This window comes from Anas acuta, chromosome 2 (assembly GCF_963932015.1).
Source record: "Anas acuta chromosome 2, bAnaAcu1.1, whole genome shotgun sequence".
Lineage (NCBI taxonomy): Eukaryota > Metazoa > Chordata > Aves > Anseriformes > Anatidae > Anas > Anas acuta.
Window position 1 is genome coordinate 44114113 of NC_088980.1, and position 22162 is coordinate 44136274.

General features: G+C 52.5%; 1 protein-coding gene across 4 annotated transcripts; it reads right to left on the minus strand.

Annotated features, from left to right (window-relative positions):
* Positions 1-1989: 1989 nt before the first annotated feature.
* On the minus strand, positions 1990-20571 carry GASK1A (golgi associated kinase 1A). Of its 4 annotated transcripts, none has more exons than XR_011093959.1 (6): positions 20225-20571; positions 14795-15676; positions 12204-12326; positions 11898-12001; positions 9139-9615; positions 1990-6427 (listed from the first exon to the last, which is right to left on the minus strand). XR_011093959.1 is itself a non-coding variant. In XM_068674500.1 (6 exons), the coding sequence occupies exons 3-6, from the start codon at positions 15653-15655 to the stop codon at positions 11498-11500; spliced, it is 1296 nt and encodes a 431-aa protein (XP_068530601.1). In that variant the 5' UTR covers positions 15656-15676; positions 18719-19203; positions 20225-20570; the 3' UTR covers positions 10137-11497. The 4 variants fall into 4 exon arrangements, 3 of the variants coding, with proteins under 3 accessions (XP_068530601.1, XP_068530600.1, XP_068530602.1); XM_068674500.1 differs by lacking the exons at positions 1990-6427; positions 9139-9615 and adding exons at positions 10137-11705; positions 18719-19203 and having other exon boundaries at positions 20225-20570; XM_068674499.1 differs by lacking the exons at positions 1990-6427; positions 9139-9615 and adding an exon at positions 10137-11705 and having other exon boundaries at positions 20225-20569.
* Between the last annotated feature and the right edge of the window lie 1591 nt (positions 20572-22162).

Below are 22162 nucleotides of genomic sequence, written 5' to 3' on the forward strand. Positions count from 1 at the left end.
TGCCCGTGGTCTCGGAGCCACCTTTCGTCATGGGCAGGCTGTTGGGCTGTGTGTTTCTCTCCTCCCCATCTTTCTCAGTGCCTTTTTTTTTAGCAATCCTTCTCCCCTAATTTGTAGAGCATCCCATTTCACTTAAAATTAGTTTCAGATGAGTGCAATTTTTCTCACATTTGCAGATTGCTTACAGCATGCGAGCTATTTTCTTCCCTTACCCTAATGGTTCTAATCAACAAAACCGTCCATGGAGCAGAGGTGTCACGTATGCAGGTTTGTGAGCTCATAACTCTAGCATCAAACAGTTTCTTGCATTCGGATCAAAAGTTTCTTGCATTGATCAAAAGGAATGCTGGCCTGGCATTGCTTAAAGCTCTGTCCCATAACAAATGCAGGTTTTTTGTGCACAGGGGCTGGGGATGCATCACTCACATGTGCAGGAGGACAGGGCTGGGGCTGGCTTATTGTATTTCCCAACAAGTTTATTCATCAGGCAAGCTTTGGAGCTCCTTTTGAGCAGCTGTGCTGCTCAGGAGACTCGCACCTTCTACCTCTGCATCATCTGTTGATGCTCCCAGAGCAAATGCATTAAGCTCTGTGCTGCTGTCAGGCCTCGCTGTCCAGGAAAAAGAGAAATAGCTGGGATTACATCCAAAACCCTCTCGGGGCAGGGCAGGATGCTAATAGCAAGCTGGGCTGCGGCTCGCTGCCCCCCGCCTTGGGTGTGCTTACTGAGATGGATCAGCCAAGAGGATTTCCTCTGGCTGCCATTTCATATCTCATTTTAATTAGCCGGAGAGCAGGGAGCAGCCAGCTGCCACAGGAGGACTCTTCCCAACACAAGAGGAAGAGGAGGAGGATGAAGAAGTTAAGGGGGCATTTGCCAGCCTGCAGGTGCACGGTGCTGGAGCAGCAGCTGCAGGCCGTACAGGGATGCGGGACGGGACTTTGGGTACCGACGGAGTTATTTTCAGTTGCACAGAGCCCCGACCTGCCCTCAAAAGCAGTGCCCAGGAATAGCAGCGTTTCTCGAGAGGCTCAGCTCCAGGCAGGAGGCAGATGGCTCCGCTATCGGGCCGGCGCTGCTCTCCTGCGAGCGACGCTTTCCCATCGGTGCAGCCCCCATCCTCCCAGGAGGCTGTGCTGCTTCTCCCCCGTGACAACCAGAAATTATTTCAGGCCAGCTTTTGCTTAAGAATATTGCTATATTTTTAAATTGCTTTATTTCTTTTAGTTAGCTATTTGTTGGCCCAATGGATTTCCTCAGCTTTTGGCTTCTGCCATGTCTGTGGGTGCCACTGGCTCCCCCCCCCCCCCATGCATTTGCTCCTCACAGGGCCCAGACTGGACGAAGACATTTTGGAAATGGTTTGTTGTAAGCATCAGCCCCTGCCCCTGTGGGCTGTCTGTGTTTGTGGCTGGCAGAGCCCTACAAAGATCCCAACTGAGACCATCAGGAGAGAAGCGGGGCCTGCCTGGGTGTGAGGCGTCCCATAAGCACAACAATATCTAATTAATGTTACACAAAAGGGTGCCTTCAGCATCTCTGCCTCATCGCTGCGTCTCATCCGCCGAGCTGTATAAATAGCAGGCTTATTGCTACAATATTTTTGCTTCTGGTGCCCGCGCAGCGTCGGGCTGGGTGGATACGGGAGCGCTTCGTGCCTTCCTGGTGGCCTCGGGGTGGGAGCGCTCTTGGATCCGCTTTCCGTGTGATGACTGACAGTCCATCTGTGCTGTGGGTGGCACAAGAAGCAGCACCATCTGCGTGTGTACGAAGCACATCATAGTCTTTGTGTGAGATAAGTCGCCTCCTCCTCGACACAGCCCCTCGTGGGGCCTGCAGCATGGAGCCGAAGGCGACCTGTGGCCTGTGGGGAGCGAGGGCCGGGCCTGGCTGCTGCCTCCTGTTTTCTCCCAATAACATGGCAGCAATCGTCACCTTTAAGCATTGCTTCGTCCTGCCGTGTGTAAATGTGGTGCTTTTAAAGCCTAATCGAGCCCAGCAATACCGTTTCCCTCCTCAGCCCCGCAGAGAGGAGCAGAGGGAGGCAGGATGTAGTGCTGCTGCCTGGGGTGAGCGACCGCAGAGCTGGGCACGGAGATGTGCTCTTCGTACAAGCCCTCATCCTAACCCTGCCTTGCCTCGTTTTGTGGATTTATATCTGCTTCTACCTTGCTTTTTGATTCCTATTTCCTCCTTTCAAGTCTCCAGCTTTGCCTTTGGAAGAGGGGAAATTTGAGCTGGCCATTGGGCAGGGGCAAGAGCTGTCCTGAAAAATACCATCACATCTCCAGCCACGGCCAGGCAAGCATCCAGGAGCTAATGTTTTAATGCAAGGAGGAGACATCTGTTAATACATCTGTATTTCACAAGCATCTTTTGTCCTCTGGTCCCTTCAGACAGCGAAAGATGCTTTTCCCTGCACATGAATGCTTCAGAGTCAGACAGGGCAAGGGGTGTGTGAGAAGTCTTTTTCTTTCCTTCCTTCACGTTTCTCCCCCAGGATTATGATGGTGTTTCAGAGCAGTGCTACGAATGGTAGATTACCTGAGGGGGAAAAAACAGGATTCATCTGGGAGGTGTTTTCTGGGCGGGAGGGCTTCAGGTGTGTGGTGTTCGGGCTCTCCCCACCTCCCAGCGGCTACGTTTTGGCAAGGAGATGGCCACAGGAGATCCTCTGCTCAGCGGTGCCCTGTTGAGATGCTGTCTCCTTGGAGAAAGGGGACAGTGGGATGTCTGCCACAGCTCCAAGGGGATGCTCACCGCAGCTGAACGTCCCGCCTGCTCCTATGGGAAATGCTTTCTTTGGCAATTTCTCCTCCGTCCCTCTCCCCCTCGCAATAAAAGCTCTGTCAGGGAGACGACCGTCATTTTAATGGGAGAATTGAAATTCAAGTGCTGGCTTTCCACTGGAAAGTAGTTTTGAAGCAAAGTTTTCAGGAATCCCTTAGGGGTTAGAGGGTGCTTTCTGATTAAATAGCATTTCATTTAGGCTGCTTTCCTTTTCCCAGGCTAGAGGGAGGGCTGTGAAATCAGTCGGGCTGACATGAGGGCCCCACCTGCATTGCAGAGGTTTCGTGAGACCCTCAGGGGAGCCTCTTCTCCCCAAAAGCTCGCTGCAAAGCTTGGGTGTGCCCATGCAGGCAGAAGGAAAGCCCTGCCAAGGAACAGCTGCCTTCATCCTCTGTGGTGCATGTTCCCCCTATATGAGCCATCACCTCCTGGAGGAAGGACCAAATTTAAGCACGTTCAAGAAGTCAGGATTTCGGATGGGGCATCCTGGCAGCTCCACGAACCAGTCTGTTGATGGGTGCAGGCACCACGAGGTTTTACCCAAGGCAAACACTGCGGGTCCCACCCCACAGCAAGGGTTGTGGTTTAGCGATGGGACTTAGTAGACCAAGTTGGGTTTGGTGAGTGACCTTGGAGGTGTTTTCCAGCTGAGATGAGGGGCTCCTGCGGCTTGAAAATGAGGGATTTAGAGCAATTTCAGGAAGCACTGTGTGGTTTTTGCTGTTCATGCAGGCAGTGCATTGCACCTGCAATATCAGCAGCCCTGGGAGGCTTTGTCCTGCGTGGGCACACCTGATATCCCTGGCAAATCCTGCTCAGCTCCTAAAATGCAAGAGCAGAGCATATTCACGGTCGGCTTGATTCTTCCTCATCATTAACTCGGACAAGGGCTGCTTAGGTAAGCACTGCGCACACCGAGCCACAAAATCCTGGGCAAGGGTTTTTTGGCTCTGCTTTCTTGGCTGCCTTTTAGAGCGGTCACATTTTGGGAGGGGGGAGAGAAAAAAAGAAAATTACACACACACACTGGTAATGCCCCTCTGGGCTGGATGAGCGACTTTGGAAACGCTCTCTGCTCGGTGGAGAGAGCTCTGCAATGCCAGTCCCACCTCATCTTGCTAATTTTATGCAAATATTACTGACGTGGTGAGAGCAACAGTTTCAGGAGCAGGCCGACGATGCCAAAATGCTAACAGGTGTAGTCAGAGCATCCAACTGCAGCACCAGGCAGCTTTTTTTGTTTGTATGTTTGTTTCTTTTTCCCCGTTCTGCCTCGATGGTTTTTTCACGCCCTTTGCATTCATGTAAATAACCACGCGGGGTGCAGAGGGATAAACAAAAATCAGGCCTTTGCATACAATTGCTTACCGGGAAGAAGACCAAAGCAGAGAGCCTTGCAATGCCTGCCCCACGCGCAGGAACAGGCGGATTTGCTGGGGCTGAGACCTAGCAGGGCTCCCGAGACTTGTGACACTCCCCGAGCACCGCTTCATTTACACAGGTTCACAGCAGAGGGGCAAAGCTGAAGCTGGCTGTGAAAGGGATCCATTTATTGCTCAGCTCTGAAGCTTCCTGATGGGGATAATTAATTTTCCAATTCGGCTCCACCTGCGATGTCAGGACTTCTTCAGAAGGCAGCGCTGCAGCTGGGCTTGCTGCCTTTTCCCATTACCCAGCCACATCCACGGGTGTGGGAGCCCGTGGCCAGGCTCTGTGGGGTGGGCTGGAAGCTGGTGAATCAAATTAGGTTTAAAGTTTGGTCTTGGCACTGCAAAGCCATCTGTGACATCCCATAGGTGTGCTGACCTTGGTCCCCACTGCTGGTGGGAGCAGGTTCCTCCTGGAGGCAGGGGGTTCAGGCATCACGAGGCACAGCTCGCACACCAAAATACGCTGATGTGGCTTGCCCAGTAACTCTGACAGACAGCTGACTGTGTAGTAAAAACATGTAGTGGTTATCCTCCTGGATAATTCACAAGCAGAAATAAATTGTTTGCCGAAAACAGCTCCCCTTGTTCTTTTTATTGCATGTATCTCGTGTGTGTTGCCACGCTAAAAACAACACGAAAACTGAACTCCCTGATTGTCCTCAGCACAGGCATCTCCGCAAAGTCTGAAGGAGAGGAGCTGTGAAGAGCCAGAGTGCTTTCAAAAGAGGAATGCTGTACGGAGGGAAGGAATTCAGCATTAATCAGGCATCCAGCAGATAGATCTTCTCTCTCGTGCTGGTTACGTTTTAAAATTTATGTGTTCTGGGAAAGGCAGGAATTTCTCCATAAAGCTGGAGCCAAACTGTTAACCCAAATCAGAGGGGGAATGCTTGGCTGAGAAATATTTTCCTACCTGTCAAACCCCACAATACGTAGCGAGGCTGTTTCCACACTCCTGGTGCTGGGTTGTAGCTGTAACTTGTGTCTCAAGGGACCTACGACTATTTTATTTCCCAGCAGGGTTTAATTTTTAAATTTTCTGCCTTTACAGCTGGAGAATGAAGGGGGAAATGAATGTGCTCATAAGCTGGGCACTGGGTGAAGGATCCCATCAAGGATTTTTGGACAAGGCCAGCCTTGCCTGTAGATCCCCAGTCTCCAGTAAGGTTGCATTGCGGTGACCTCATCCAGCTGGTTTTTGGGAGCCCGCAGGCTCCCAAGGTCCACGGGTGCTGGGGCTCTGCCCTAGGTGGCCTCTCCTGGCTGAGGACACCACTTCTCCACGGGGACAGTCCCATAGACATCTTCTGGTGTGGGGTCTGGCCAAGCTCCCCCAGCATGTAGGATCTAGGGGGAGAGCTGGGGTAAGGAAGGTCGATGAGGGGTCTAATGGAAATGTATATATATTTATATATAAAAAATTTTTATTTTTTTCACTGTCTTTTACTTTCTTTGATCTGCCTGCTGAAGCTGTGGCAGAGACCACCTCCATCATGGGTTTTAACCAAACCAGGCGGCTGGCAGCAGCTCATCCAAAACCTGCCACATCGCAAGGCCAGAGTTGAGTCCCCAAAACTGGCTTAGAAATTAGGGCACCTTATAAGCCCAGCAGCCACAGAAAGGTGGGCGAGGAGTTTTTGTGTGACATTAAGGACACCTCAGCCACTGGTGCAGGTGCTGGTTGGCTTCTGCAGCCCACCAGGAGATGCTGGCATGATGCACCTTCGTTCTCCTGTGCCCTTTCAACATTTTAAATTGTAATGGCACCAGATTGAAAATATTAATGGATTACTGCAGGTGCTAAAACTTTCTCAGTCTTTTTTCTTCCAGCACTGATCCTGTCTAACACATCGTTCCCTTCCTTGCCTCCAGCAGACAGCGCTGGGCTGTGTCTGACTGTACCTGCGGGCACGTCCATGTGGGCCAAAGCCTGGCCATGCAGCTAGCAGCGACATTCACAGAGGCCTCACTAGCTTCTTTTTTGGAAATTCAGTCCGCATGAGAGAGCTGTGCCTCCCTGCAGGCAGCCTGTGATCAGCCACCTTGCCTGTCCTCCGAGGGCATTGCCTTTTTCATAAAGCAACGTGATTTAGTGGTGGTGTTCTCACAGAGGGAAGAAGCTAGCAAATCATCGATTCTCCACTCGCAAAGAGGTAGACTTCCAGGCTCCCAGTAACACTGGCAATGTCTTTTCCAAATATAATGACTGATAAAAAAAAAAAAAAAAAAAAAAAAAAAAAGAATGAGAACAGTTAGAGCAGTTCAGCATATTTTAAAGCATCCTCCGCAGCCCGTCTTAGCGTCAGGAACATGCTGCTTGTCTTAGGAGTCACATGGGGGCTGATATGGCCAGGTCTGCACCCACCTCCTCAGGTTGCACTTTGGTCTCCGAAGGATGGAGCTGGGGCCCTGATCACCGAGACACCCCACAAATGTACCTTTTGCAGGGTAACTCCTGCAGACCTGGTTAGCAGCCCGCAGCAGCAGACAGTGGTCTCCCCAAGATGATTAAAATCTGGTTTACAAGGCACAGCAGACAGCTGGCTCAAAGGTCAGTCCTCTTCCCCCCATTTCTCTGCCTCCCAACACCTAAATATTCCCTATATTCCTGCCCCGCAGCCAGGTGCCCTTGCAGCCTGTGGTCCCAGCCAGGTGATTTTTGCTGTAGGAACCCCAGGATTTAGCTGTGGGGACTGCAGCAGAGGCCTGAATTTGGGTTTCTCACCTTGTGCTAAAAATACCACGTTTTGACGGGGCAGGTTTAGTCTCTGAGCATGCCCCATGATCACGAAGGACAAGCTCAGCTCCTTACCCTCACGTTTTCCTCTTCTGCATCTGTTCCCATCACCTGCCTGCTCTCAGCACTGCACTCCTCCACTGCTTCCATCTCTTCCCTCCAAAGGAAGATGGAGCAGCAGGACTTGCTGATGCCCTAAATCCTGCTTTTAGGGAGGCAGAAAACAGAACAAACGTTGCCTCATCACCGCTACCAAAAGGCTTCCTCGAGCGCAAAGTATACGGCAGTGCCAACATCTCCGGGGAGCTCTGGTGAGGTGTGCATGGGGCTGGTGGCCACAGCGGTCCACGCAGGTTGATTTGACCTCACATTTCTCCCCCCAGCCTAATTTTCCAGCCCAGCGGAGGCTGATGAGGGAGGCTGCATCTCACTTTGGCACCAAAGAGGTGTTGTGGAGGCCCGTGCATGGGCAGGAGCTGGCCATCCCTGTGGGATGGTACACAGCAAGCCCCCAGCTTTGGGCAGGAGCCCATCATCTGCACCAGGTTGTTGTGAAACCGCCGGTTTTATGGAGGCAATTATTGGAGCCCAGCTGGAGGTAATGACTAATGCTGCTGCTTAAGACCGAGAAATAACAGCTGTACTCTCTCTCAGCTGCTGTGAGCCCGGGTCTCTGAAGTCTTAAAAGCTGTTTGTTCGGGAACATCCACATTTTATTAGATTTTGACACAGATTGTGCCAGAGCTGGGGAATCACAGCGAAAACGTTCCTTCGGGCTGCCTCTGAAGCAGCCTCACGTGCTATGGCAGCACCTCCCTTTGCTCCCTTACCTCCAAACCCCTCCATTTAGTCGCACCCCAGCCCCTAACAGCATTACCACAGGTGTCCCCAGGGCCACCAGCCTGGTGTGACAGCCAGCTTCTGAGCAGCTCCTTTACCACGTTGTGCTGGGCTTCGGTGGAAGCAGAGAGGGAAAAGGGACAGCTGATGTCCACATCCTTGGCTTTCATCTTCCTCTCTCTCCAGAAGAGGTCAAAGCAATAAAAAATTCATTTGTTTATGTATATAATCAGCCCTGGGACTTGTGTGATGCAGCCAGGATGGTCAATTAAAGCCCAACACCTGCGTAAATACTCGCAACGAAGCCTGTGCCACTGCATCCACAGTGGATACAGCCCAAAAAAAAGAACCAAATGGAGCAAAATCTGCCCCAAAAGCAGGACTGGGAGACGTGTTCCCTTGCCTGCTGGAGTGGGGAGCAGATACAAGGCTGGGGAAGCGCTGTGGGGGAGATGCCACCAACAAACCACAGCACCATGGAGCAAAATTGTTCTTCAAAGGGGGAGCAGGGAGATAAGCTCACAGGTTTAGAGATAGGTCGGACTTCCCTTCCCTGCCTCCCAGCCCGTGTGCTGGAGGGAGCCGGCCCCAAAGGGCTCCTGGTGGCCTCCATCACTTCCAACATGCAGAAGGGCAGCTGGCATTTTGGGGAGGACAGGGAACGCTCAGCAGCTCCGGCTAACACGGTGTGATCATGAAGGTCTTCTCCAACCTAGATGATCCCAATTCTATATTCGGAGCCCTGTCGAGCCAATGCCACCTGCTGGAGAAAAATCTTGGAGACTGGGATTTATGGGAACATGTAAATTGGACTTTCATAGGCATCCGTGCACCCAAAGTCCCTCTTTGGAACTTGAAGAGCTGAGCACATGCCTGTGGGGTCTGGCTGGGAGCCACCACGGGGAAGGGGCTGGCTCATGGTTTCCTTTCCCCTGTTGGCCCATCTGACAGCTAATTATCATTCCAGAGGTAATTGCTGGGGAAGCAATTGGTGGCAGAGCCTTTCCCTGCCAGAGCAGAGCACCCACTTTTGGAAAAGCTCCTCTCCTGGGAGGGCATCTTGTGCTGGGTGTTTAGACGTGGAAATGGATTTTGACTGCTGCACCCGTGAGCTCAGCGGGGGCAGGCTGGGTTGCGAGTCGGCACGGTGTTTTATGGGGATATTTCACCTGAGCACCAGCTCGGGAAGGAGCCGAGCACTGCCTCGTTGTTTCAGCCTCGTTTTATCTCCGTGAGCTGTAAATCTGCCGCGCGCCGCTGCAGCCCTGGGGTTGTGCTTGCAGGCACACGTTGCTCATCTAATAAGCTGCCTCCTAGGCTCCAGTGATGCTGCTACTTACCCCATAAATTCCACGATCTCCCCTCCACCGACCATTAATCTGCTTCATTTCCCGACAATTTTACACTCTTTTGATGAACTGTTTGTCTAACCATTTGAAGGAAACAATGTCAAAAGCAGCACCTTAGGCGTTCTCCCCACTAATGAAGAAAATCCATCACGGGGGGAGTTTATCTGTTTCTGTGCTGGATGCAAACAAAACGTCAGGCTAATTTACTCCCATTAATCTTAAAGGCCGTTGCCACGATGATATTCCTACGTCGGAGAGGATTTTTTTTTTCCTTTTCCACATAAATATTTAAGCAAGTACCTAAAGCAGAAATAAATTGCTTTCTAAAAGGCAGATTATTTTTATATCCAGTGATTTAACAATAAATTTGTGTGGGGCTGGGCTTCCAGGGCTTGTGGCTCCCTTCCAGCTGGGTTTGCCTTTGCATGAGCAGGGCCTTCATCATCTTCAGTGGGTGCTTTGCAGGATCTGCATGGGGCAAAGGTGAAGGTGTTGGTGTCTTATGGTTTCAGCAGTGCTTTCCCTGCGGTCCTGCCTCCTTGCTGATGCTCTCCTCCATCCCGTCAAGGAGCCAGCAAGCACACGGGCATGCCCCGAAGGCTGTTCCCCATCCCAGCTCCCCTGGCTGAAGACAGGCAGGCGCCTGGTTAGGACCAGGGGTTGCTCCAATCGCCCCCGTGGGAGCCTCCTGCAATTTAGGCTCTACAAGCCCAGGGAAGGTGCTTTATCCTGGTATAAGAGCATAAATATAATAGGAAACACACCGTGTTTGTAGCTGGAGTGAACGGGACCTGATGCTGGTGAAGGCTGATGGGGCTGGAGCAGTCCCCAGGGGTTTCTCTGAACCACTGCGGCCACATCTCAGGGCCTGTGCATTCTGCTTTCTACATGGATAAATACACATGGGGAAAAAATAATATTTAGAGGAAACTAATGATCAATCTTAGCAAGATCATGGCTTTTGCTTCTCACATTTATCCATACGTGACTCTTTGTTAATTCAGGAGTGATTTTTATTCAGACACATAAGGGTTTACAGATGCTCCCACATGTGTTCAGCCAGCAAACTGTTTTCTGGGTTTCATTGTGTGACATTATTATTCTCATTTACTCACATCAGGCAGTGCCTGGGCACGGCTGAGTTATTTTGGACCCAGGATGAGTCGTTTCATTCTCCAAGTTCACAGGCTAAGGTCACCTCTTGATAATGAATCCCCATGAGTTGGGCTTCGGTGGGGTTTCTTGGTGGAGATGGGATGGGGTGAAGGGTTTCCTTTATCACCTCAAGGGCAGGAGTGCAGCAAGATGCTGCCGGTGCTCCGGATGCTGAGGCACACACGATGTCGTGAGCCGATGCTTTCGGAGAGCACTCACACTGGCTGATTAATGTCACTCCAGCCTCACTTCATCTTCTCTTAAGCAAGAGGGAAAGGTAATTGCTTGCACTTATCAGCGTGGCTGTGGAAGTACCCCCTCGCAGGCTCTAAAACTGACAGACGGCCGAGATGGATGGCTCGGGGACAGCACAGGAGCCCGCTTCCCTGCCTCTCTGCAGGCACCCATGTGTCCTCCTGCTTGTTTTGCTCTCTGCCCTGACTCCTGAGGCCCAATTTAGCCAGGATGCTGCTGTGCGCTCTCACTGCCTGGCTGCTGGGGGTGTCAGCGCTCGCAGAATGAGTTTTGCACCCAGTTGCCTTCTGCTGAGGTAACCCTGCATGTTTCTTAAAGGATTTTTTTTATTTTTTTTTCTGCTAACCTTAGAGAAATCTTCATGCAGACATCAGGCACGCATCACCTCTTCCTTGGGGGAAGACAGAGCTCAGCTCTGGTGACTTTTTAGGAAGGTCTCCTCTGCTTTTCCCCACACCACTCCAGACTCTCTGCTTTTCATATTTTGGGAAGGATAAAGGCATCATCAAAAAAAGCCCGATGCAAACCATGGGAAGATTGTCAGTGACTTCCCTCAGCCCTGAGCAGTGCCTCTCAGTGCTTGGCTAACCTTTCCCAGGCTCTCTGTCAGTTCAGCTGGTCAAAACTGCAGTTTTCAAAGGTGCTGGGGAGGAGAGGGGAGTGAAGGCACCCAAAATCTGGTAGACATCTGATGAAAATCCCATGTTGTGATCGTTGCATGATAAGCCTTGCTTAGTGCCTTTCTCAAGCATTTGTGGGATGTCTCTGGAGAAGGTCTCCTTGTATTTCCTACAATCCCTTCTCCTTTTCCAGGACATCCCACCAATGGGGGGGTTAAATTAAAAAAAAAAAAAAACACTTTTTGGAGCAGCAAGTACCCACCCACAGCTCCACATCACAAAAACTGAGGACATGAGAGGCCCAGCCACCACCATGGGGTTCAGCGTGGCGTGCCCCTCGCCGTCAGGTTGTGCTGCTGGAGGTACCGCAGCAGGACCTGCCCCCTTCTCTCCAGGGTCCGTATCAGAGGTCTCAGCCCCTCGGCGCCTCCCTGGCTGTCCCACAGCTCCCGGTCCACGTACAGCGACTCCAGCAGCCGGCGGCCCAAGCAGCCCGACCTCAGCACGGCCACGGCCGCCTCCGGGAAGCTGAAACAGATTCAGGATGGAGACTGCCATCAGCCACCCCCACCCACTTCACCGGGACACGTGAAAACAGATGGGTTTTCTCTCTGCCTGGTTTCATCTCACTGCAACTCCCAGTGGGTGTGCAGAGATCACCAAAGGCTCTGCAGGAGGGGAGGGATGTCCCACCAGGAGCGTGCGCCTTGCCCGCCTTACCTGTCTATGCCCTGCAGGAGCCTGAAGTTGAGCTTTGCCTCCGGCTGCTGTGGCCAGCCGGCGTTGTCGATGAACACGAGCTGGGATGGGGCGCTGCTCCGGACCTGCCGGTGGGGACGGGAAGGAGAAGCTCAGCTACCACGGGCAGTCACCAGCCCGGTGCTTTAGGCTGGGTGTTTGGTGCACTGAGTAACCCCGAGAGCCTCTGGGGGCCAGAAGCAGACAGCACTTCCCAGAAACCTTCATTTTTGGCCATGTCCCTGGGACATGGGACAGGGGAAGGGGTCACAAGGGCTGGGAACGTACCAGGATGTGCACCAGGAGCAGCTCGGCTGGGTTTCGGCACTTCTCGTGGAGCATCTCCTCCACACAGGGCTCCGAGGGGTCGGGCTCGAACCCGCAGCAGTATCGGTCCAGGCGGTCGTGAACCTGTGGGAGATATTTTGGGGTTCTCAGCTGGGGCGGACAGCTGGGGTGGGCAGGTCCCGGGGATCCGCACATGGAGCTTTCCTTGCTCAGAGGAAAATAAAATGCTTTTAAGCATTTAAGCTAGGGGTGACTGTCCTCCGGAAGAAGTTGGGCCTACAAGGACTGCTACACCCTGAAGGACTGAGCCTGCAAAGTCATCTGGGGGTCAAATAGGTGATGAAACACCAGAAGTTTCTTTTTTTTTTTTGGTCTTTCTGGGTGTTGTTGATGGGAAAGCATTCATCAGGGGTAATCTGTGATTGCTGAAGCTCTCAAGTAGGGCGCCAAAGAGCCTGACTAACTCTTGCGTCACGGAAAAGGGAAGGAAGGGGGCTGGGGAGAGCCACGTGTGAGACTCCTGGGCTTGCAGAGCAGCCCCAAAAATGCCTGTGGCCACCACCACAGCGCCTCGGCTTCTGCATTCCCCAGCTGTCAGCAAAAAAAGCTCTGAAACACAGAGAGAAAACAAACAGGAAAGTGTCCACGTCCTTAAATGCTTGATCAAGGGAGGGGGGCAGCGACCCTCACAGCCTTCATTTTGGGGGAGTTGAGCCAATTTCCAGACCGAGCAGGTCCCAGGAAGGATGGGACAACATCAGAAGGAGACAGGGATGCTGCTGCAGGGGTGCAGCCTGAGTATGCTTGAGGTTTGGGCTCTTTTTAAGGCAAAAGATGAAGCCAGTAGCTGCTCCCTTTCAACGGCGCTCTGCGTTTTACCCATGGTAAAGGAGACACCTCTCTCTCCTGACACCTCAGGCCTATGGGACTCAGGTGAACATAGGTTGTAGGGGACAGCCAGCAGCCCGAAACTCTCCTACTTGCAAACACCGTGTGTGTGTGATGTAAAGAGTGAATAATGCAGAAGAAGCCAAATTTTAAAACCCTTTAGAAGAAGATGATGAAGATCTCAATGCCTGGCTCAGGGCTGCACGGGAAGGCTCAAAGTTTGCGGCTTCCCACTCTCCTCAGTACATGCTGCAGGATGCTAGAGACATTATTTCATTACTACAGTATCCTGCTGGCTTCATGCCTCTTTATGTGATTTTTCCACATGGGAGGATCTCACTGAGTTATTGAGAAAAAGCCAGTGGATTGCTCCTTGATTTATTACTCCTCTGTTTTGGTCCTCTGCAGGAAAGTCTCCTTAAAACTGGATGCTTTTTTTCTCCTGGAGACGCAGCTTTTCCATTGCATTCAATGGTATTTTGGCCTGGGGGAGGGAAAGGGACTGGTTAATCTTCTCATTTGTTTGGCTGTTTCATCTAAAATATTTCCAAGCCCAACCATGACTGCGTCTCCTTTGCCAGCCATAGTCTGAGGTTATAAAGATTAATGGCCAGGCCGTGCCAAAAAAACAGAAAGAGTAATGAGAACACACATTTTAATAGTATTTTTTTCTTCCTCCTTTTTTTTTTTTTTTAAAGTATATGTATTTATATATATAAAATTGTCGTTTCAGGTAGTTTCCCCTTGTCTAATAATGAAAGTTGCAGCCCTGAGGTACATAAACAGGCTTTTTTTTCTTTCATTTTTTTTCCTTTTTTTTTTCCTTTTTTTTTTTTCTTTTTTTCTTTATTTTTTTTTCTTTTTTTTTTCCACAGAAACCCCTTTTTCCTCCTCAAGGTTACTCCCTAATAAATGATAACTGCCTGTGACGCTGTGGTAATCCCTTGCAGCAGCAGGCTATGGTTTTCCAGACAGATCAGCCTGTTAACCCTGAGGAGGAGGAGGAGGAGGAGGAAAGCACTACCACACAGAGGGGGAGGGATGAAGACTCCCCACACCAACAGCACGTCTCTGGAGTGACTGCATCAAAGCCACGGGGCTGGCGCAGGAGATGCTGCCTTCACCCTGTGCTGAGGAGATGAAGGGAAGTTGCCTGGTGGCAGGGATTTTTATTTATTTATTTTTCTTTTGTCAGAGAGACTTCGCCTGGGCTTGAAAGTTGAGGAATTCTTGAAATGTTGTGGGCTGAGCAGAAAAATTGAACCCTTTGCATTCACTCTTCTTTTCAGCATCTACAGCAAGAGAAGCTCCATATTCCTCCCACCCCAACCTGCAGCTGAGCTTCACCAGCCTGAAGGCTGGCTTGAGGTCCTGAGGCACCTGGCAGTGCCATGGATCACCCACCAGACCTGAACATCTTCAGCCAGCAAAGAGCCACCACCTTTTGAATGATACAGACAAGGCTTCAGCTCCTCAGGCTTCTCTGATTTTCACCAATGATCCAGCTAAATGCAATCACCGAGATGTCCCAGAAGGTGCAAAAGTTACCCCAGCAGCCAAAAGCAGTAATTTTTGACTCAAGTTTTGGCATGCTCTCCCAGGACAACACAGCCTACACAACTCACAGAAGAGAAGGAGGTGACAGAGGTGTGCACAGGAGGACGCCGTGTCCCACCAGGCAGCCTCCCTCACCTCAACCCTACCTGCAGGAGGAAGTCGAAGAGCGCCAGGCGGCCCCACTCGCCGTGCTGGATGCTCTTGCAGGGCGTCCCCGCCACCACCGGGGCCCTGCCGTGAGTCCGCAGCATCTCCTGGTACTGCAGCCACCCCATGGCGCAGGAGTTTTGGTCGTTGTTGGTGTCCTCCAGGTGCTGGATGTCGGGTGCCCACCAGATGATGGGCCTCGTAGCGCCGTTGGTGTAGCTGTAGGGCAGGATGGGGCTGGAGAAGCGGCGGGCCACGGCGGGCAGGCTCCTGTTCAGCCCCAAGACCCTGTCCAGGTGGAAAGCCACCACCTCGTAGAGGTCCCCAGGGCGCTTGATGAGCCCGCAGCGCCCATCCCTGCAGTCCCCCCCAGGACTGGGGGGCTGGGGGTCCCCTTCGGCGTGCAGGTGGACACGCAGGACCTGCCCATGGGCCGGCACACGGGTTTTGGAGACCACCTGCCCCTGGGCCAGCAGCTTCATCTTCTGAATGTCATCATCAGAGAGCCACGGCGGGGCCATCCCACCAAAACGCAGCCTGTCCCCATGCTGGGGGCTGCCCCGCCAACATGGCCGCTCCACACAAGGCGAAGGGGAATGGGGGCCCAGCTCCCGCAGCCGCCGGCTGTCCCCAGGACGCCTCCTTGTCCCCCGGGAGGACGGCTTGTCCCCACACAGGGTGGTGGCTGTGTCCTGCCGAGGCCGAGGGGGTGGGGACGGTGATATGGGTGCTGGTGCCATGCGAAGGGACCGGGCCCGGCCTTGGTCCCCGGGTGGTGGCGGGGGCAGGTGGGTGAGCGCCAGCAGGGCCAGGGCCAGCAGGACCCCCAGGGCCAGCAGGGGAGGGTGCTTCAGCCCCATCCTTCGCCACGGTCGCTGGGCCTGCGGGTCAGAAAGGAGAAAGGAGAGTGTCACTGGTGTCACAGACACGTTGGCCAACATGTCTGCTTTGCCCTAAAGCCCTCCTTGGCATCACAGCGCTGGTTCTGCTCAAAGACCACCTCACGGGCTGTGACCTGCCTGATGGCCAACGTATTTTATAATCTCTTTATAAGCTTTCCAGCCCAGCACCGCTCTCGTGCTTTACAGAGACATTTCCAAGCAATTCGGCGATGAGGCTCAGGACAACGAGCAGGGAACAGGGCCTTGTTCCTCTTCGCTTTGCAATTATTTATTTTGGAAGCACAAGCACATCCACAGCGGACATAGCGGGGTGGTGTATTGCCAAGGAAGGGATAAGGAATTGTTTGTAAGAGGAAAAGCTTGAAAAAGCAAGAGCTCAAACGCTCTGGGGGTGAGAGCCAGCGGCCAGAGTGACTTCCAGGAGGCAGCTCATGAGAATCACGGGACGGTTCGGGTTGGAAGGGGCCTTAAAGGATCACCCAAATCCAACCCCCTGCCATGGGCAGGGGCACCTCCCACCAGATCAGGTTGCCCAAAGCCCCATCCAGCCTGGCCTTGAGCACCTCCAGGGATGGGACATCCACAGCTTCTCTGGGCAGCCTGTGCCAGGAGAAATGTTTCATCTGCACCTCAGCAGCTGATTGAGCACTACCCAAAAACCTACAAGGGCCCAAGTGGGTTTTCCTTCAAGGTCTCAAGGACTGAGCAGATTTAAAGCAGCTTCCAAAAGCCTGTGATGGTGCATTTGGAGTGATTTAGCTTTATAGCTCTCATTTAATTGTTTCTCTCCCAGAAATACAGCACAGCGCAGCAAAATGGAGCTGCTGGGAGGAACGCTTCGCTCACACTCAGCTTGTGCCAGCCTCCTCCTGTGCAGCACCAGGTGTGTGTTAGACCCACATGGCAAAAATAGAGGGGTTTCCCAGAAATCTCACACCCATCTGAGTGTTTTTCAGAGCCCTGCCCAAAGCAACCCAAATAACAACACCTCTGAAGCTTTTTGGGTCCCTGAAACCAGACCTCGAGCTCTGCTGCCAACATTCATGAACACACTTGGGAACTCTTCCCCTTATTGTAATGGTGTGGAAAGCACTTGTCCAGGCACAGCAGCCAAGACTGGCTTTAATTAGCAGAGCTCACACCCTTGGGGGAGCACGCAAGAGCCATGCAGGGAGCATGGCGAACACAGAGGGAAAACCCCTTTTTAATCCACAGCTGGAGAGCAACGCTGGCCACGGGGAGCCAAGCGGATGGGAACAATTACAATTTATTTATTTTTTACGTCAAGGTGGTTTGCAGGGCGAGTGGTTGAAGCATCCTCAGTGCCTGGAACCACTTTGTCCCCTCTGTGGGCAGGCTCGGTTTAGTTACAGCCGGGGCTGAATCCTGCTCCTGGATCAGGGCCACCGCAGCCCTTTCCCTGCTCGGCTCGGGGAGCCTGGATTTCACTGCCACATCGACAATAATAAGGGGAAAAAAAAGTGCAAGTACAGCCTCTACGTTATTTCTGGCAGTCAATATTACAAACTTAATAATAATCTAGATGATATAACACTGCAGAAATGGTGCTGTATTTATAAACCCAGGGTAAATCCTTTTCCAAAGAGACTTTCTCAGAGTCTGGGCTGTAAAAAAATGCTGCACTTTAAGCTATGGCTTCAATTCAGCCTGAAATGAAAACCATACATACAGCTCTGCTTTGCCAGCTTGACAAACTGACAGTACAGCACGTCTTCTCTAGAAATTAGGTACATTTCCCAGCAGGCAAGCTGAAGAAAAACCCATAAAAAATGCTTCGGAGAGGTACGGCCAGGATGCCAAGGAGTAAGCAATACATCTGCTCACTCCTCAGATGGACATACAGCACAGCCCGGGCTCCCGAGGGCATGGCCTGGCCACTCGAGGGTGAGATTTTCCAAGTGTGGGTCAGAGGATTTTATCCTCGACACTTTGTTCCCGGGGCGCTCGAAGCTTGGCGGAATTTGAAGCGGAGGAGCCTGTTTCCAATTGCTTTGCAAAGTGCATCGAACTGGCTTTGTCAAGCGTGGAAGAAAAGAAAAACAAACCCGAAACTTCATTATCCAGGAATGTGAGGAACAGCCCTCAAACTCAAGAAGATGCCATAGAAATACGTGGCCTGTAAAAGCGGGATCCATCCCTGTTTTCCTCTAGAGCCTGCCAGATAAACACAGAACCGAGTGGACAGCAGGCAACGCAGCCCACCGTGACCGATTTGAGCAAAAATTGCTTGAAAAGCCCCCAGAAGCCAGACCTGCTGCCAGGTGGTGCTGGGTCTGTCCCGCAGAGCCAGCAGAACCCCCCAAGCTGACCCACTCAGCTCTTCCCATGAGCGTGTCCAAACCAAACCTGAACACGACAAAGCTCAGTTGCCCAGGATGGGGCTTTGAAACTTGCTGTGCTCTGCTCCATCCCCTCGTGCAACATCTGCGCGCCCGCTCCCTTCCAACAGTGCTGCCTTTGTGCCGCGGGGACTGCGCGGAGGATGCTCCGGAGGAGGGCAGCAGCCTGCAGACCACATGCCGGGGTCCTTCGCTGCTAACCCCTCACACGCACAGCCTCTGCACGCCTGGTTTCCTTCTGTTGGAAAACAACGTGATTTTTTTCTTCCCCACCTTCTTCAGGAATCAGAAGTCCTGCTCCTCAGCAGCTCGCTTGCAGCTGCACCGAGGGACACGGCTGCTTTTCTGCTCACCCTAACAATTTCCACAGGATGCCCAAAGCCAGGACAGTGACAGCAGAGAGGAGCCCAGGGGTTCCTCTCAAGTCCCCTTCCTCACAATGTCCCCCACCCTAAAAGCTTCTCCCTGTGCACTCCTGAGCTGCTCACCAGCTTCGGCCCTGCATCTCCAGCGGGGTTGTGCTGCCTCCTGCATCGCAGCAGCAAAGAGCAAAGGTGCTGGGAAGTGAGACCTGATTTTGCAGCGTGTTCTGGGCTACACGGGGATGAATACATTTAAATAAAAACAAGTTTTGTTCCCTTCTTGCTCTTGATAAGCTTACCAATCCTGTTGGTGAGTGCCTGAAGAACCACTAAAATGCTCTTACACATTTTTGGCACCTGATCTGGTCTTATTCCTTTTATTGGGGGTCACATTTTTCCTATATATGAGCTGGGGAGTGGGTTTTGATCCATTTATTTCCAGTCTTCATGTTGAGCTGGCGCACCAGCCCCGGAGAAGAGGCACACGTGCTCAGTGCCCTGCGGGGGCTCTGCACAACTGGCTCCAGATTCCCTTGGACGCATTTTGGTGGAGGATGGACAAGTCGGCTGGCTCAGTCTCCCCTCTCTTGCTCTAAGGGTTTTTTTTTTCTTCCTGAAGAGCAGAGGAACGCATTCGTGGGATTCCACAGCTGCGGCCGGGAGGGGAGGGACAGCGGGGCCATTCATCCCCTTGGCTTTATTGAAAACAGAATTGTTCATTTGTGCCCATCCTCAGCTTCAGGAAGGTAACCGTTTCCCTAGGTTTAACCCGTTCCTTTAGTTCCTATGCAGGGAAAAAATAAAAATAAAAAGGGAAAGGAATCTGCTCCCTGCCTGTCGTTGTCTCCTGCATCCTGCTTTTCCTTCTCCCAGCCGACCCCACCAGGTGAATGATCGCAGCCCGGCTCTGGAGAGGCTTTGCCTTCGGGGAAGGCAAGCAGCCACGGGGTTACTGAGCTTTTGAAGGGGTAATTATGGCATTTGGCATCTCTGCGAGAGCATTAATAAAGCGCCGTCAGCCCCTCTTATGTGTGCTGCCTCGTACTGGGAGAGCGGCAGAGTAGCTGGAAATTACTCACCAGCAGATTTTGGAGCCAGAAGCAAGGAGGTATTTCCCTCACGCAGCCTTCCCCCAGCCTGCTGCTGGCATTCGCTGTGTTTTCAGCTGGAGCTGGGGACACAGGGGAGCAGCCCCAAGCCCTGGCCTCGCCGTGCTTTAAAACCCAACAACACCCCCCAAAAAAAAACACTTTTTGATGCTGGTAGGAAACTGGCATCATTAATCGGGGAACTCAGAGTAGCCCGTGCATGTGCTCTGCTGTGAGTCCTGCTGCTCACCAGCACCACTGGCCCCACAGCGTGCACCAGCCCCCTGAGCCCCCCCAGCCATGCTCCCGGGACTTAAAGGCATTTCAGTGACACGTGTGGGTGATGCCAGAAGAGTTTTTGGCAGCGGCACCTCCCGTCTCGCCCAGCACGTGCATCTGCAGCCGCTGCCTGACACGGGTTTTTGCAGGGGTGGCAGAGTGGAGGTGGGTAAGGCACTGCTCGCTTCCTCAGCTTTTTAATTAACTGCTTTGAGATAATTAAATACACTTCCTTGATTGTTAACCATTCGCTTCGCCCATCCCTAGCATTACAAAGGACAGATCCATGCTGGAGCCTTGCCTGCATGCTCCAGCCCCACGAGGGATCCCTCTGGACTTGATCCATGGAGGCAGCTGGGGGATGGCCTCGCAACACATCCCATGGACCCAGCATCCCTTCCCAGCACCATCTCGAGGAGGAAAACCCCCAAATCATACCATGGCTCCCAGCAGCAGCCGATGTCCTGCTCCTCACGTGTAGCAGAGGTGGCATGCAGTCACCTCCCGGGCTGGGCACCAGCTCCCGGCAGTGCTTCCATAGAAAACCAGAACATCGCAAACCATAAAATGGAAATAAATTTTTTTAAAAAAGAGAGAGAAAAATAAAATAAAATAAATGAAAGGTTTTTTAAAAAGTCCAATCCATGCGTCTCCTCTCCCTGAGGCGCTGTCACCCCCGTCTCCCTCGGGGCTCGGGGCAGCCTCCGCGTGGGCTCCCCACTCCCGGCGGGCGGACGCCCGGCCAACTTTGGCCGCCAGTTTTCCAACTCTGCAGCAGCCCAGACCCACCTCCCTGAGGCTGGGAAGGGGGGAGCAGGCATTTGAAGAGTCTCTTTTTCACAATAAAAGCCCTTCTTGCTGCCTTTTTCTTTTTTTTTTTTTTTTTTTTTTTTATAAATACAGAGGGCGAGTTCGATCCGGGAGGCAGAGGTGAAGGAGGCTGGAATGACACGTGCTCCTCCTGAGCTCCTGCTCTGGGACAAGCAGGGGACAGGCAGAGCCCCAGGGACCTCACTGGTCCTGCTCCACCGCGGCTGGGAAAGCGAGCCCCAGGTCTGCTGATGGGTGCCCCAAAAAACGCCCTTCTGTGGTTTTTAACAACGTTGAGCTGCTGCCTTTCAGTAGCAGTGGGAGGTGGCTCCTGTGTCCCCGAGCCCCTCTAGCCCACTGACCACGCACAGCCCTGCGGTGACATTGCCCAGGACTGTGTGCTAGGTGCGAGAAATGGTTGCAGCGTGATGCTCTGCCCAGCACGGGCTTCTGCCAGTCCCAGCTCCCCCACACACCCTTGGCATGTTGAGTGCATTTATTTTCCCCTTTTTGTGTCTCCCAGCACCTTTTGTTGCCCCTCGAAACTCTCCCTAAGCAAATACACAGATGGAAGGTTATGTCCAAAGGCTGCTCGGCTTCAGGACACATCCCTCTGTGCCAGCCTCGGGTGGGAGGACTGCCTATCTCCCATTTCTGAGGCTTCTGCTTTCCTCTCCTGGTAATTCTGAAGTGAGCCAATTGATATGCAATTTTCTGTCAAAATGACTCCTGTTGGTGCAACAGCACCGTGCACCTTGACTGACAGGCCAGGCGCTCCGGCTCCTCTCTCCGGCTTGCTTCTCCTCACAAATAACCCTTTAAAATGCACGCCTGACATCTGAGGAATTCGTCAGAAAGAGGCACGGATGGCTGCTGCAGGAGGCAGACTTCAGGGATCAGTGGCCAAACTGCCGGGATAAGGCCACAGAGCCTGCAAACAGATGCTCTGACCTCAGCACTTGGAAATTTCGATCTGATTCCCACTCCCTCCTCCTTCCCCTGGAGAAGCTTGAATGGATTTCTGAGGCCCAAGCCCTGCCCAGATAAATCACTGCCTATTAGCCACTGATTACAAATGAGCTGCTCAGAAAGCCTTCGGACTTCTCCTTTTCCCCCTGCTCTCTCCTATATCTTCTGGTAAATGGGCCTCCAGAGGTGATTGCTCATTCCTCCACTTTGCGTTTTAGGTGAGGGATGGGATCTCTGCATCGCTTTTCAGACCGTGGCCTTGCTTTTGTGGGACAGGCACAGTAATGCTTCAATTGAATTAGGGTTTTCTCTCCATTTTTTGATTTCTCAGGTGGACAAGTGGGTGTGCGGAGGCTGTGTCCAGGACCAAGCTGCTTCACTAGCACCTTATCGCTGGAAACCATCCCTGTGGCTTAATAACCTGAGCTGCCCCACACGCGGTGCCTGTGGGATTCCTCGGGATCAACGTGCAGTCCTTGAGGTCTCTGGGGCCACAAATGCCTGCTCACACCTTCCCCAGGGGATATGGAGACGCTGCTGTTTTCTGGGGAGTGAGAGAAGAAAGAGAGAAAATGAGACAGAAGCAATCTGTTTCTT

Bases quoted from the DNA above. Each gene is read 5' to 3' on its own strand.
- GASK1A (XM_068674499.1), bottom strand. The intron at 12,327-14,794 runs GTAGGGTTGAGG...TATCTCCCACAG, and splicing joins TCTTCGACTTCCTCCTGCAG to GTTCACGACCGCCTGGACCG. The intron at 12,002-12,203 runs GTACGTTCCCAG...CCCCACCGGCAG, and splicing joins TGCTCCTGGTGCACATCCTG to GTCCGGAGCAGCGCCCCATC.